Consider the following 17,050-nt stretch of genomic DNA (forward strand, 5'->3'; position numbering starts at 1 on the left):
GAAATGGTATTTTAGTATAGAGTAGTAATTTTGTCTTATCTCTTCTACCAGACTTAGAAGGCAGAGGTTTTGTCTTCTTTGTTTTAAGTCATTTAAGGTCCAACATGCAATACTGCTCTTGTTCAGGATGATGTCTCCAGTATTTCACTGTAGCAAAATATTCCTTGTCAGTCTGGAAACCCATTTGCAGTTGAAGATTGCAGTTTTTTATGAGAAATTCTTGTGCTAGAGGGTGTTGCATTTTTTGCAGGTTTGTGGTACACACTGCAGTATTCTTTTAGAAGGACATGAGTAGGTAATTTTTAAAATCATGACTATATCTTAAAATCACAGAGTGAGTCATTATAACATCTCAAAAGTTTTATGCAGGATTTACAATGAATAGGAAAGGTTTATAAGGTGGAACTGCAGTGCACACGTACATTAAGTAAAAACTCATGATGCAAATGACCTGTCTGTCCTAGAGGCAGCCCTGTGACATATTTCTTATATTTTGTTATGGGTTAGTGAGGTCTGCCCAAGCTTGTCCTATGCTGAAATGTATTCTGAAACGCTGTTGAGCTGGTGTGGGGAAAAAAGAGGGGTGGGTAATTGTAGGAATGTGCCCTCTGTTGACGGAGTGACCAAATTATTCTTTGTCTGCTTAAAAAGGCAAAAAGTTCAGAGGTTTCTCTCCTCAATTTAGTAAAAAGACACCTCATAAGACCTTTAAGACTTCACCTCAGACCTGAGGCTGCCCAATTAGACAGAGACCAGAAAGTCCCACCTAAGTAATTCACTAGAGAAAGAAGAGAACAAAGAAAATCATCACTTTTGTAGAGTGTTTTAGCAAGAGCAAAAACCTCTTGCCCCTAGCTCAAGTTTTTCTCTGTAAGAGTTTTGTTATTTTGCCTTTTATTAAAACTTCTTCTGTTTCCAACACTACCTCAGAAGCCATCCTGCTAATTTTATACCATTCAAGATAAATAAGCTATCTCAAGTGCAATAAATTCTCTAAAAACTCATCAAACCTAGCTCACAGAAAAACCTATCAGGTAGTCTTTAGGTGATATGCTCTTACTAGTGGAGGAAACCTTACATTTTTAAAAGGTCTGATTTTCTCTATGCAGGTAAGCATTGTGCTTTTAAGAGGATTTTTAGTAGGAGTGACCTAGGCACAAACAGTAGGATTTGCAGTATTTCAGGCTAAAATATTTCCAGAATCTCTCAGCTTCGATTAAAAGAAAAAACAGAAAAGTTATTTTGCATTTTTTGGTCATTTCTTACAAAGATTTCCATCATCATGCACATTGTTAGGTACCTTAAATACCTAATAGTGTTTCCAAAAAATGTGAAATAAAACTGAACTTCTGCATTACACTTCCAGACAGCCTGTTTGAATCAGAGTAGTTTTTGAATCTAGTCAAAGTTGACTATTTACTGTTGCCAGACTTCCTCAGTAGCCTGTCCTGGCCAAGGCACTTTCAGTGCATTCTTTTCTAGTGGTGGTGTTTTGTTTTCTTATTTTGACCCTATGAATTAAGCATTTCTTGACTTTATCACGTGAAAAAGCAGTGGGAGGGGAGTTTCAGCATGCAGTATCACAGTGTGAATTATGTGCTTTGTTCAGGACTTGCCATTCAGTTATCTGTTCAATCTTAAAAAAATTGCATTTGGCATTCTGGTGCTACCTGGAAATCTTGGTATTAATGTTTGCTCCAATACTCTGTATTAATTTAAATATTGACTAGAATCTGATACAACCTTCATGGCAGGGATTTGCATCATGTGCATACGTGTGCTGTAAATAAAAATACACACCAATTTAAATGCTGTGTATATTAAGGGTGTTTTGTGAACTAGATTTCTTTTTCTCATACTACTGACCTGTAAGGAAATTCTCCAGAGCTGAAGCAACACTTCAGGTTGCTAGGGAATGTTATAGGACAATTTTTCTTCTTCCACTTTCTTCATCCATTTTTTAACACCAGCTATATGACTCTGAAGGCTTTAGTGGTAAGAAATGGGCTTGGTTGTGATACAACTATCACATTAAGTGATAGTTTTGGAATTGCCTTAAAATAGCTGATGTGTTGAACTATAAGCATAACATCTCAGCTGTAAAATTGTAGGTTGTGTTCAGGAACATGCATTATGCCCAAAGTATAGAGTCACATGATTGAGGCTGTCATTCCTAGCTTGTTTAGGAGCTTTAGTGTTTATGTAATTCAGATGTCAGCATCACTGTTTCTGCAGAATCATTCTAAAAATCTATTCATAACAGAGTGTTAATGGCATTTTTTTATACAATTGACAGCACATATAAATAAAATTCCTTGAACCCAACCTCACTGTAGGGTATTGTAGCTTAAACACATTGTAGATGGATCCAGTGTACACGGTGCTAGTAATTCTGCTGTGATTGCATTTCAGAGGTTTGGGAACAATTTTGAGAGTTAATGATCTGTGAAATACATGGGAAAGAATATGAATCAGTAAGAAAGTGACTATTAGAGCAAGGAATGCTGATAACAATCTAAGTAATTTTGGCTGATACACTGGTAAAGATTTGTGTCAGGTCACAGTGATACCTCTGCTACTTCCTGGACTTCCCTAGCAGATTTTTTTAAATTCCAGTTGTCTGCTGGAGAGCAGACATTTGTAGCTTTTCCTTTCCTGATATTTTATACAGGGAGGTCTAACTCATACTTGCTGTTTAGATAGACTCACAGACTTTACAAAGAAGGAAGCACTGGTAATTAATAGGAGAAGCTTGCCTGATAACCTTGTGAATTACGGCCACAACATACCATATCAAATTGTTTTGGTTAAAAGAAACTTGGTATTTGAATTGTATTGATCTATTTTCTAAGATAGTCCACACAAGGAAATACCCCTTCTTAAAAAGCTTATAAAATTAAAATATGTCTTTTTAAATTAAGGAGTTATTACAGCATCCTTGATACCCCTGATAGTTCCTGGACCTGGGATCTCTAAAACTAAATCACCAGCAAAGACTCATGCTGAAAACCATGGACAGCTTTGTTTCCCAAGGGAGACTGCATAATTAATACTACATTTTGACTGACAGCTATAGAATAGTCTTGAGTACTTATTCAGAGGAGGTATCTCTGTAAGCAATAACTACCTTTCCTGCTTCTTTACTGTTTCTTTTTATCTGTACAGGCACAGTCTCTGTGAAGGAATTCATACTGATAAATAATAGAGTGAGCTGAAGTGTTTTGCTAGTCCACAATTCTGCATTTTATGGTCTTGCTCTCAGGCTCTTTTTTGGATTGCTCAAGGAATTTTCTTTCTGATCAATCTGCTGTGGGAAGGCATTGTCTTAAACTGTGAGGGCAGATGACAGTTGATCACATTTTATCTCAGCATTAGGGATAAATCTCAAGCTCTTTTATGTTTAGTACTATAAATATGAGCCAAAGAGGGTTTTTTTTTTTTTCTCTAGGATGTAATAAAATACTGTACATGACTTACTGCTGCAAATCTGGGAAAGTAATTGACTCCGATAGTAGGAATATGGTAGAGGTATTCAGTCAATACTACATGTTATTGATAATATTCAGAGTAGCAGGACATAGCTAAGACACAGTTAATACAAAAAGGAGTAGAGTTACTCAGCATATAAAAAGCATCACTTTAAATGAGATTTTCATGAAACAGCAAAAGGAGACTTAAGACAATTTTTAAGTTACTGGCTCCAAAATCTCTTTGTCAGTGGAAGAGTTTCTTTTGAGGAGACAGATTCTAGTTTTAAAGGGGCAAATGAAAAATTAGCTGCATAGAAAATAGATTTTTCAAAGCAGCAGGGAAAAGTTTTGCTAGATGGTGCTATAAATAAAAGGTTACTCATTTTAAAAGACAACATTACAGTGGGATGAGGTGAATAAATAGGAGGGAGAAGAAATAATGGGTTCATTGTTACTATGTGTAAGTGCTTATAGAGAATGTGTTGTTTTTCTTTTCTAGATCTCTTGCTAGTTTCCGACCAGTACTGGAAAACAAGGCTGCTGCTGTAGTTTGTGCAGTGCAAGAGAGTCTTTTTTGGTCAGCATTGTTTAATGAGTTATTTTTATCTTGAATACTAGCTTCCAAGTGTCTTATTTTCTGCACTTGTTATTAAAGGCAGTACCTTGGAAGCCCATGTGAAATACAACCCTTTCCTGAAGAAGTCAGTGGCCTTCTTAAGATAAAGTGCTGGGCAAAACAAAGGAAGGAGCAGCTCTGTCAGAGTATTTCCAAATGCTGTGAAGGCTTTGGGAATGGTTCTGTAATGTGCTGCTGGAAGTATACATTTGAAATGTTACACTGCTTGTAACTTGTACACTTGTACACTTGTTTAGCTAGCAAGAAATAAAGAGTATGTTCCCAGCTGATGCATTTTGCATGGAAAGGGACTTCTGCTCTTTGCAGAGTCTTTTTCAGCAGGAAGGACCCAGTGGATGTTGTGAGGTTATTTTTTTGCCTCTGTTGTGGATACAAGCTTATTAGACAAAGACTGTGTATCTTTTCCTGTGGCACAATAGTTACCTCCCTTGTTACTATTAGTTTACCATTTAGTTGCAAACAAGGTTTGATCATGACAAATGAAATATTACCTGCATTTAAATGGAATTGAATGTTGTTTGACTTTCTCCACTGGGAGGTGTTGGGCTTTACCTGTACTACCTAGTGTTTCTGATTTCTCAACACCACGTAATAGCTGATGTATTTAATGTCCCTTTTGCCTGTCTTTCACCTGTAAAAAGCTAGTTTTCACAAGACATCTTTGAGGATTTGTTTATGAATCACTTGGAGACCTAAGAGAGAAGGTCACATTTTCCTGCAAGTGCTTCTTGTATGTGAAGCTACATTTATTTCCAAGAAAAATGTGTTTCCAGGTCTCTTCTGAGTGAAGTGTCTGTAAGCTGCAGCTTTCAGCCACAGATGTACTCAAAATACACTTCTTCCACATACACCCTCTTCCAAGATGAGAGCAAGCATTGGTCTAAGCCTTAGTAAAATACATGGAAAATAAAAGATGTTGTGTGTATCCTCTGAAGGAATATTAGGAAAGGAGTGTTTGCAACTCCAGAACACTGGTTGTGATTTCAGTTGAATCAAAGCACACAAAGTTTACTTCGGACATTTTTTTTTCCAGTAACTGATACAAGGATGTCTTTTTCTGGGAGGTGGGAGGACTGGGTAATATGAGGAGGATACATAGGCCTGTACTGAGGTTGATACCTTCTTCCCTACCTTGTGATTGTCACTCTTAGATGGTAGCATCTATCTGTTCACAGCATACCATATTGCTCTGGGCTCAGCAGTGTTCCATTTTAGCTTACAAGGGCCAAACATCCTTATCATAAACTGTGGCTTGTCCAAATGGATGTGTCAATCAAAATAACTCAAGAGAGATTACTTCAGTGTGCAGTCTCTAACTGTTAAAATGCTTTGTCCAGAAAGGTTCCAATTTCACATATTTTATGCACTTTGCTTTGAAGATTTGCAAAATATTCTGTAGAAAGAAATTCTGGAAATGATGAAAATATTTTCTCGGAAAAAACTACACCATTGAAGACTTTGATTGTAATGTATGCATTTCCACAGCCTACTAAGAAGGGCGCTAGAAAACATTGTGACTGTGGTTACAAAACCAGTTTATGGCCTTTGTAAAAGATACTTCTCTGACATGTTCAGCTTCTCTAAAGTATGGATTTCTGTAATCTGTGGAAATGCGACCTTGGTACTATATCTGCTGATTGTGAGACTTCACTTTTGTGTGCAAAGAAAATAGCTAAGTCCCAGGTGAAATAAGTTGTTATCGGAAGGGTATTATTGAAACATCTTTAAAGTTCCTAGTGGAAGAAAATGTACGTGCTGAAATCATGAGCTGTTCTAGCACTGATTTAGATTTGCATTACAAATACTGAGAACTAGTATAAATTACCTTGCTGTATGCACTACATTTTTCAGGAGGGCTGAGGAGAGATTTGAAGTGTTTCATTATCAGAAAATAGTGCATGTTAAAGCTGAAGGAGGGTTTCTTAAAAAGCATTTTGTCAGGGTAGACTTTAATACTTTCAGGGAGATAGATGCTTTTATTAGGGAAGTAACAATTCTTTTTTCTTTGACTACAGGAAGGAGTTGAAGTGAGGGTTGCCAGAATATTCAATACCTTTGGTCCTCGAATGCATATGAATGATGGAAGAGTTGTCAGTAATTTTATCCTACAAGCTCTCCAGGGAGAACCACTAACAGTAAGTGATGACTTCCTGCTGATATGAAGAACCATTTACCTTTATATCTTGTCCTGATGTGTTGCAAATGAGGATAGATTTTAGACAATACTGATGTTCCCCTCCTCCAAAATGTAGTGTTCCAGTATACCAAACTTAAATGTATGGAAGTACATGTCTAAATATGTGCTCTGTCGATGGGGTTGATCTTTCCCAGAAAGAAATGAGGCCACCATTATTTGTGCAATTTGCACAAACATTTCAGAATTCTTTGTATTGATGATATAAACAAAATCCAATCATTGCCATACTGACTGAACTTCAGCAAGAATGTAATTGTAATAGAGGTTAAAATAAAATATTCTGCACAACATCACTGTTCTGTCAGAAATAACTGATGTTGAAAATTACTGGATCTGAGAAAAGAAGTAAGGGGAGAGTTCTTTAGCTGACCAGGTCAAGTAAAATTAATTAGTAGCAATAAGCAGTGATTGAGACCTAAAAAAAAATAAAGAAAATCACTCTTATATCATTACAGAATTTGGCTGACAGGAATATCAAGTGTGTTGATCTCTTTAGATACTCTAAGTATTTGGTCTCTCAGTTCAGAGAACTTGTTCAAATGGAGTAAATAATCTCTTGAGAGAACAGTGTCACTGAGTTGTAGAAATCGTGGCCTATGCAAACATGACAATAGTTGTTTTGTTATTGTAAAAGAAATATTTATTAAGAGAAACTGAAAGATAGAAACTATATTGTATTTTCCAGCCATTGCCTATATATGGGAAGGATAACCACATGAGTGACCTTGCAAAAATCATGTACAAAAACTTAGTTCTGTAAAACTTATCCCACAAGCTAAAAGTAAAGCTAAATGCAGGAACCTCTACATAAATACATATATATGCTTCCTGTTTGTTTGGGAGTCCATCAGGCTGTCATTGTGCTCCTGGTGCATTCCTCTCTGAATCAGTTTTTGGGTAAAATCTTAGACCCCTGATCTTACCCAGTGTGTGCTGAAATAGGAATTCTTTTGGACTCTGAATCAGCCTTGGAGAGTACAAGGCATACCAAGTAACAGATGGCCTGTGTACCATTGTACTGCCCTTTCTGACCTCGAGGAAAACAAGCATGCTTTCTTTTTTGTCCTTCCTTTCTGTTGCAGCAGGTTGATGGCAAAATGTGTGTGTCCCCAGTTAAACTGAAATGTTTTCACCACTTAAATGTGCCTAGCAATAGCTTTCAGAATGGAAGTATTCATGTTCTAGAGACTTTAGTACTGCACTCGGTTAAACTGTGAAAAAAAATGGTATCAAATACCATTCTGTACACTCCAAATATACATTAATGTCTCCTTGAACTTAAGCAACTTGCTCCAAAGTACTAGCATGTAACATAAGGAGACTTCTTTTTTTCCCCTCTAAGGTTTTGATACAAATCTGTACAGGTCACTTTGTGAGTTGTATCATCTAGAAATTACTGTGCTTCTATTTCCCTAGATAGTAATATTTAGAGCTACATGATTTTTGATTTTTTTTTGTCCCGATTGCTTTAAGCACAGCACTGTTTCTAAAAAAAATGTTGAGAAACCACTAATATTTAGTGGTCTCTTTGAAGCTGGCTGTTGTTAATGAGCAAATCAAAACTGCTCATCATAACCACATCTTAGTAGTCTGAAGTTCGCTTTAAATGTTTGGCACTCTTTTCTGGCTGTGAGTGCAGGCTGCACCTTCTTTCAGTGTTCCAGAAGAGGACAAAGCATCACTATGTCCTACACCCCTAAGAAGGTTTCCTTCATGTAGAGTTCTGGTTAACAAAATGTCTAGGGATATGTTTACTGGAGACAGATCCAAGAGGAAGATGACCTTCAATGAACTGATACTTTGCCAAAGGCTCTGCAAGCACTTTTTTTTTCCATTCCTGTAACATTGAGCTTGTGTCTCAAGTGTTTCTTCTTGAGACAGTTTTCTAGAATGGTAAAGAGAAGATAATTGGGCTAGAGAGGGCTTCTGCATTTATTAACTTCCCTATTTTTCATATGGTTTTAGGTCTATGGACCTGGAACTCAGACAAGAGCTTTCCAGTATGTCAGGTAAGCCTTGTTTGTTCTGGATGATAATTTACTTCATGGTTTGGTTAGCCTGGTCAGCTTTGTATGCATGTGCATTTGCTTTACGTTTTAAAATAATTTTTTAATACAAGCACTCAAAAAACCATGCACCCATTGAAATCTGATTTCTGCATTTCTCAGCCACCTGATCTGCTTTACTGGAGCTCTTAGGATCCAGCTTTACTTTCAGAAGGGAGACATGGAAGTTTTTAAAAATATCAAGGAGAAAAACATTAATTGATTTAGAATTTTATTTGAGATACTAACACGCGCTTCCCTTCAGAGGCAGCAAGTAACAGACGAACCGTTAGTGCTGAACGGTTTGTCACTCCTTGCATTTTAATGCAATGCTGCCACCTCGTGTCCTTGGGACTGCTGTGGTTGTGCTGTGCACAAAAAAAAAGCTAAAAAAACCCTTGCTGGACTTCTGGGTTGTTTTAAGCATTCTTGGCTTGGAAATATTCTTTCCCTTTGCTGAAGGTAGTATCAGTGGTAATAGATGTTAAAGAATCCCCATCAGGTCAAAGTACCCATTCCTTTCTTGATTATAAGTCATAATGAAAAGGATCTGGATTTCTATGTCTAGGGCCAAGGTGCTACATCTGTGGCTAATAATCCAACATAACTTTGGGTTATATTGCTGGGAGAAAGTAACACCAAAATACTGTTTTTTAACAAACTTGGCTTAAGAAATTCTGAAAATGAGAAGACAATTCAAAGAGCAGGCTGCAAAGCAGGTGGCAGTGTTATGTTCCTCTGCATTACAACTTGCTCTATTCTGTTTGAAATTCATTGGAAATCAGACTCCAGATATATTTAGATAGAGGAGAGAGGAGGAAATATTAATAATTTTTTCATACAAACACTCAAAAAAACATGCGCACATATAAATCTGATTTCAGTATTCCTCAGCTGCCTGATCTGCTTTACTGGAGCTCTTAGGAGCCAGCTCTCTTTTTAGACCAAGGATATTATTTATAGAGAAGTGGAAATTGCCCCAATCTGCTCTTCCCTCTTTTACAGTGATCTTGTGAATGGGTTGGTGGCATTGATGAACAGCAATGTCAGCAGTCCTGTCAATTTGGTGAGTATGAGTGCTCCACTCTCCAGAGTTACAGTGCACTGGTCAACACCACCTGTGTTTTCTTTCTTGTTACTGATTTCTAGAAAAAAATAAATGGAACAAAAAAGGTCTTTCCATTATGAAGAATGTATTCTCCCATGTGCTCTCTTTCTAAATAAGAAGACTGAGACCCTAGATACTGAGATCTTACAGTTCCAAGAACAGGATAAAGTTCCTGGAGTTTTTCATTTGTTCTAGGAAGATGTCTGTAATTGGAATACAAAGGGAATAAATGTGTGAGGGACACATGCAAAGTGCACCAAGACAGTGATTGAAGACTGATTTTAGTCGAAAAAAAGCACTGAAGGAATACTTTGCTCTAGATAATTAGAAATAATTTCATACTACCCTGGATTCAAGGAAAATGTGATAGTATTTTTTGTATAGTTATCTAAAATTGTTTCAAATGCTTGGAACTTAACTTGTCTGGTAAGATTTTTGTTCTGTCCTGTTTGTTGTCACCTTTTTCTTAGTAGTGAATTTAAGAATAGAAAAAGGATGCATATCCAAAGTAATTTCTGGTGTGTGCCAGCTTTTGCCAAATCAGATACTCAACTCTGCAGGGCAATTGTCACTAGATTTTCCTTTTCTCATGTGGCTGTGAATTAATTTCTGTGTTTCTATCCAAATACTGATATGTTTAAACTCTGTCACATGCTTTGTCTTCAGAAAACTCAGTATTTAAATCTATATGTATCTTAAGTGCTCAGCTTTTGGTCAAACAAGATGTTGTAGAGTTTTGAAACAAGGAAAGCTAGGGATGGAGGGAATTGAGTCTGGTGAAGGTGAGCTAATGCTAGCAGAAAGTGTTCAGCATTTGATTGTGAAATACTGATCAGGAAATTATATGCAAGTTGGTTAAAAACAAAAGGAATATTGTACAGGAAAGCAAATAGCCCTTATTTACTGATATGTAAGCTGTAGTAGATTGAGAGGCAATTGTTTGCAGCTAAATGAGTCTGGGTTCCTAACTTTGGATGAACCAAGAACTTAGCATACTTCTTCTTGATACCTCAACTGGGCACAATCCTTGAATCCAGATTTCCAAATGATGTGGCTGTGTGGACTGCTCAGTGACATAGGCCTTTACTGTGATTGACAGCTCTTTATAGACTTTTTTTGGGGGGTGGGGTGAGGGGAGGCAGGGAGCACCACCTACATAAACTGAATTACCAACATGAATATAATGGAGGGTAAATTTTCTAATGAGTAAGGAACTTGTCAAAGTAGGTTTTTTTTTTCAACAAAAGTAGAATAAAGCTTAAAGTTTAGTTTTCTCAGAGTTTAACCTGCCCCTGTTGGAACCATGTCTAGCATGTTGCAAGGTGTTTAATTGCTATTGAAATGAGCATCTCTTATATTTGTAGGGAAACCCAGAAGAGCACACTATCCTAGAGTTTGCCCAGTTAATTAAAAAGCTTGTTGGTGAGTATGATTAGTAATTCTTTGTAAAGTTTATGAAGTACTAATTGTCATTAGATAATTATTACTTGATTAGTGTGTGTAATATGTGGATAATTTAATTATTCTTTGGATTTCTTAATAATTTTATCAAAGGCATTTAATCATATCATTAAATTAAATATTAATAAGATAATCCAAGTAATCTCAATTGTCTGTAAACTATTGCATGAAGAGTAGAATGAATAAATTTTCTGCGTATCTGTGCAGTCGGTACCCATTAATTTTTATAATGTTTAGACAATTTTTTAGGTTTGTTTTGGCACAAGGACAATACATAAATGAAATGTAAAATATTTGAATGAAAATGTTCTGCATAATATCTTAGCTGCAATAGGGATTCTTCAGGAAGGTGGTTCTTCACAGTTGCGCAGGCTGTGATTCTTCAACTGTCATTAAAAACCTCATGCTGTGTCAACAGTCTTTCTCTTTTCTTTTCACTGTTTCTAACAATGATTCTTGAAAGGGTTGACAGCACCTGGGAAGAAAACACTGTGGCTTCCTCTTCATTCTAGCTCTGACACCTGTACCAAATCAGAGCTCTCAAGAAAGGAAGGAAATGGTTGTGCTTGATCTTCTAGTGTGGCTCCCTAATGCGATGAAACATCCTCCTGCCATTAGCCAAGGGCTTTTAGTCTGTATATTCCAGAAGTGCTTCTGACAGATCTGAAAAAGATGAGTTCAAACATATAACACAGAAGCTGATGCATGTGTTGTTTCTAATAAAAGACTGTTCCCTCTGGAAAACTTTTGTAACTTCACAGATCAGGGAAGGAAATGGAAAAATCATAGCACCAAACCCATCAGACACATTGATTAATTGTCACCTCTGTTTGTCTAGTCACAAAGAACTTGATGTCTTCCAGTCCACTCAGGGAGGCAATTTAGTTCTAAAATGGCATGTAAACTATTTGCTAGATTTGGGTAGAAGAATTGGCCTCTTTCTATGTGTTGTTCTGAGGAAAGCCAAATGCTTGGTTAATTAAATCAAACTGGAGATTATGGGCAAAAAGAAACTAATGCCCTTTTGTAATGCCGAAGTGCTAACAATCATGGAATGATTGAGGTTGGAAAGGACCTCTGGAGGTCACTTGGTCCAACCCCTCAGGTCAGGCAGGGCAGCCTACAACCAGAAGTGGCCCAGGAACATCTGCAGATGGCTTTTAAGTATCTCCAAGGGTAGAGACTCCACATCTTCCTTGGGCCATATGTGTTTCATTTTGTGCTAACTGTCTCTGATCCTGTCACCGGGCACCACTGGAAAGAGCCTGGCTTTCTCTTCTTAATCCCCACCACCCCCCCCCCCCAATGTGGCATTTATACACATGGGTTAAAATTCCCCATAGCCTTTTCTTCTCCAGATTGAAGGGCCCCAGGTCTTTCAGCCTCTCTTCATATTCCAATCCCTTCATCATCACCATGGCCCCTTTGTTGCACTCGCTGTCTATGTCCCTGTCTCTCTTGTACTGGGGAGCCTAGAACTGGACCCAGTTCTCCATATGGATCTCATCAGTGCTGATTAGTGGGAAAGCTGATCTCCCTTGTCCTGCTGGCAGCACTTCTGCAGCCCAAAGATACCATTTGCTTTCTTTGTGGCAAGCACATATGGGTTCATATTCAGCTTGGAGCCCACCAGGACCCTCAGTCCTTTCCTACCAAGTTGTATTCCATCTGTTTGGCCCCCAGCCTGTACTTCCCCAGATTCAGGACTTTGAACTTGTTGAATTTCATGAGGTTCCTGGAGCCCTTTCTCCAGCTGCCTTTCTCGAGGTCTGGATGGCAGCAAAGTGCTCTGGTGTATCAGCAATTCAGTATTGATCCAACGTTGACCCTTGGTGCATAGCACGAGTTACCAGTCTCTAACTGATCACCACCCTCTGGGCCTGACCGTGCAGTTTTCAGTCTTCCTCATGGCTCATCCAGCACTCAGTGAGGGTGTTATGGGATCAAAAGCATCACTAAAGTCAGAGCAAGTGATATCCACTGCTCTGCCCTTTACTACTGAAACAGTCATTTCCTTGTAGAAGGTTAATAGACTGGTCTGTGGGTGTAACTTAATTTTTGTGAATCCATGCTGAAATCTTTGTGAAATGCTTTGTGAACCCATGTTGCTGTGGGACAGGTGGATCACCCAGTTGTTGCATGCAGTGCAAACCGCGTCTCTGCAAAGCATTTCAGTGATTGAATTACGAAGCAGAGAGCTGCAGAAAGACCTGATGCTCCAGTTGGTAGAAGAGATGTAAATGCAAAGCATAGTGCATTGCAGATAATAAATCACAGTGTCTTGTTTAATAGGCAGTGGGAGTGAAATCCAGTTTCTCTCAGAAGCACAGGATGATCCTCAGAAACGAAAACCTGACATCAGAAAAGCCAAGTTACTGCTTGGCTGGGAACCCGTGGTATGTACAGATGAATTACATACGGATGAATGTTGCTGTGTGGTAAAACACCAGGTGGCAGAGGGGGCTGGAGGGGGGGGCACATGATAACAGTACATTTCCCTTACTGGAATATCTGCCTAATGCCATCTCCAGAACAGTTTTAACATTTCAGCTTTTTCATTTGCATATTATGAGATGTTTACCTTTCTGTAAGTCCAGTGAGTCATTTAAAGTATATGGTACATAGTTACTTACATTATTAAATCCGTAGCTAATGGGTTTGCTGGTGTTGCTGCAATCCTCAATCCTGTTGCTGGCAATAGGAGTTGGTTTGCTTGGAGAGATAAGATCTGCCTAATTGCCAGAAAAAGTGTGACTTTCATAGCTAGCTCTCCATTCTAACTAGCACAATGGTTTGTAGCCTTCTTTAAATTTGCAGACAAAAATCATTCTGGTAAACATGTGAACCTACCTAGTAAATGTAAGCCTAATAATAGAAAAAGATCCAGATTCTTCTGAAAGGATTCACAGAGGCACCTGATAGTGGTAGGCCATGTCTGACAGCACAAGGGTGATAGCAAATTGTTGCAAACACAGAATGTTTAACTTTTGTATTTCTGACCTTCTGTGTTTGGCACAGGCAGTAAGAAAACTTGCTCTGAAGTAGCAGTACAGAGTTGGTACAGCAAGGCAAGCAGTTTCTGTGCTGCTGTTTTTATCTTCCTGTACTGATGATGGTTGTCAGCAAGCATGTCAGAGCATATGGCTCCTGAGAAAACAACCCCTCTGTTGTTCTTGTCTCCATATTCTATGCCTGTATTTAAGCACCGCAGTTTGTAGGATTACAATTATTTGTATAGGATTTAAGAATATCAAATGAGATACTGGATGCCAGCTTTATACCATGCTGCGAAAGAGGATCTTTTATCCTTACAAACAGAAGGGACTTAAATGCTGGGTGTTTGTCTCTTTCAATGCATTAGGAACTGAAAGTAGAATTATGCATGTCTGTTTTGTTACTAAACAGACCCATCATAACCATGTGTGAGATTTAAATTTGTTGGGTTTTTTGACTTACGTCAGAAAATACATGTGCTGTTTAAAAGCTCAGCTGTGTCAGCAGTGAGGAGATGTAACCAGCATGTGGTGCTGTTAATACTTAAATTGGCTAAGAGTGAGATTACCTGGCTCCCTTGTGATAGCTGTTTTATAAAAGATACTGTTGTGAAATGAGCTGATGTGAACCTAGAGTGATACAATTCTCTCCTCACTTTTGGGAACAGGTCCCATTGGAAGAAGGTTTGAATAAAGCAATTCATTACTTCCGTAAAGAACTTGAGTATCAGGCGAACAATCAGTATATTCCCAAACCAAAGCCTGCAAGGATGAAAAAAGGAAGAACAAGACATAACTGAAGACTGTTAGTTGGACAGGAAATTCCCTGATTGACATTTGACGGATGTAATTTTTTTAATTTTTTTTTTAATTTTTTTTTGAGAGAGACTTTAAAACAGGTATTATGAAGAACGAACTGGAATTTCATTCTGAAGCTTGCTTTAAAGAAGTGGATGTGCCTAAAAATAACATAAATATTCCCTTTCCCTGCAAATCTTGCCTTGCACTTTTTAAATCTGTCTTTTTATGTAAAATAGAGTAGAAGCATCTTTTAGTATCTTCAAGTTTTATATCTTGATGTGAGATCATTTTGTTGTGACTGTCCTTGACAGTTTTATTTACTGGTTTCTTTGTGAAGCTGATGATAAACACAAATAGGATGAAAAATGCCAATTTATTTATAAAATGGGTACTATAAAATATGAGATGTTCTACTATGCATAAGAAAAAAACTAGTGGTATTGGTCAGGCGAGAGACACTGACATCTGCATATAGAAGAGTTTAAAAGAATTCTGTATGAGAGCTTTATGTATTCTTTAAAGGAGAGATTTTTCAAAGGTTTAGTTTTAGTTGTACACTTGAATTTGAGATATTTTCATTGATTACCATGGATAAGGATATTTTGAATCACTACTGTGTTGTGCATACTCTGGGAATAAAGTTAATGTATTATTGGTTACAGTGGTTGAATATGCTATTTTAATAAAATACTGAAACTTCTGTTTACTAGTTTCAAGGTTTCACTGTGGGCATTTGTCTGGATTTGCACATCTGTGGATTTATTGTGTATTAAATATGAAGTAACAGACTGTAAATAATTCACTCAAAGTTAATAACTTAGGTCTTGCATGGCTTATCTCCTATCAGATGTATAGTAAGGGCTGCAGGATGTCTGTTGAAATAGATCAGCAAAACCATCCTGATTTATTCCAATTCAGGTAGTTGATAGTGATGCAGGAATATAATATTTCTTTAAACCATGGAGCTTAACTTCAGCCTTCCTGAGGAAATACTGAGGAAGTGTTTCTATTTTAAGCAGTTAGCAAAGTGCCAGTAAATGCTTTCAATTTTGGTAATTATGCCTGTCATGTTAAAAACAAAAAACAAAACCCTAAAACCCCAAAAAACTACAATTATTTTTAATAATTCTCATAGTTTTTAAAAGGTATTTTGGCTTAGTGCCAGTCAAAATTGAAAATACTAAATCTAATCAAGCAAACTTCATCTTATTAGAGCTTGACGTTTATGTTAGCTTTTGAGTATCTCTAGGTTGATGGTAAACTGGGAGTGACCAGTAGCAGTGATGTTATGCCCAGCCCTGGGAAGACTCTGAGAGCAGTGTGGGATTTAGGCCCCTTTGTCTGAGCTGTCTGCCAGAGCCTCACAGTGCTTACATGGCTTGGAGTCCCATCCAGACTGTCTGCTAAAGTTCCCAGTGACTCCAGCAGTGCATGCTGCATTCATTGCTGTGCCCTGCCTGAAGTGGGGCTGCAGGGATCCTTTTAAGACTAATGGGTTTTTCCTTGCTCACAAGTGCACGTTTTCTCCCATTGGAAATCTGCCATACAGCTGAGATGGGGAGCCATGGTGCATTTCCCTGTCTGGATTCAGAGGTGGAATTTAGATATTATACATTACCTCCATCTTTTCACAGCCAAGCAGCTTGAGATCTGCTCTTTTTGTATGAAGCCTTTTTCTAGGTCCTTTATCTGGGTTATTATTCCATATTAAATTGCCTGAAAAGTATACCAGGGTGTGCTGCTCCAAATGTCCCTGTAACCTGTCATTACTGAAACACTCACAAAGCACAGCCTCTCCCTGTACTCGAAGCCACAGCTGGACATGGGTGAAAGTAGTGCCCACTTCTTCAATAGTTCTTTGGAGAGAACTGTAATCAGCTTCCAGCATAGAGGTTTTAACTGTTAAAACTCTTAAGATGGAGATTATATTTGGGGGATGATGCTCTTTCTCCTTAGGTTTCACTCCTCATGTAGATTGTGCCATTGAATACCAAAGTCTATAAAGAGATGGGACATGGTTATACCCCTGGTCCAACATTCAGCTCAGCCATGGAGAATAAATGGGAACTCTGGCTACCAGCAGTTACTTCCAGGGCTGTTTTTTTTGTAATCCAGTGACTTCAGTACAAAGTGTGTGAATTTGTACAGGTACAAGAATGCTACTACAGACTTGCACTATATGTGTGCGTTAAAAAAAAAATCCCCTGGGAAGTCTGAACCTTTAGATACTAGAGAGAAGGATTTAAAAGCTCTTTACGTTACTTCTCAGCCTGACTTCTTCATAAAAGGAGTAAATTTTAGGAAGAGAGGCCAAGTGGCTGGTACCAGTAAAACCCAT

The 17,050-nt window shown here is 37.9% G+C and overlaps 1 protein-coding gene across 3 annotated transcripts in view; it reads left to right on the forward strand.

The window, feature by feature from the left end:
* The window catches only part of UXS1 (UDP-glucuronate decarboxylase 1), a 56,560-nt gene extending 41,148 nt beyond the window's left edge, over positions 1 to 15,412 (forward strand). For all 3 annotated transcript variants that reach the window (XM_068180287.1, XM_068180288.1, XM_068180289.1), the window contains 6 exons: positions 6,123 to 6,242; positions 8,270 to 8,313; positions 9,355 to 9,415; positions 10,822 to 10,879; positions 13,211 to 13,314; positions 14,580 to 15,412. In XM_068180287.1, the coding sequence (XP_068036388.1) occupies positions 6,123 to 6,242; positions 8,270 to 8,313; positions 9,355 to 9,415; positions 10,822 to 10,879; positions 13,211 to 13,314; positions 14,580 to 14,711 (519 nt within the window). In that variant the 3' untranslated portion in view covers positions 14,712 to 15,412. The remainder of the gene's footprint in view (positions 1 to 6,122; positions 6,243 to 8,269; positions 8,314 to 9,354; positions 9,416 to 10,821; positions 10,880 to 13,210; positions 13,315 to 14,579) is intronic.
* Positions 15,413 to 17,050: the final 1,638 nt, after the last annotated feature.

Source organism: Anomalospiza imberbis, chromosome 2, assembly GCF_031753505.1.
Source record: "Anomalospiza imberbis isolate Cuckoo-Finch-1a 21T00152 chromosome 2, ASM3175350v1, whole genome shotgun sequence".
NCBI classification, from domain to species: Eukaryota; Metazoa; Chordata; class Aves; order Passeriformes; family Viduidae; genus Anomalospiza; species Anomalospiza imberbis.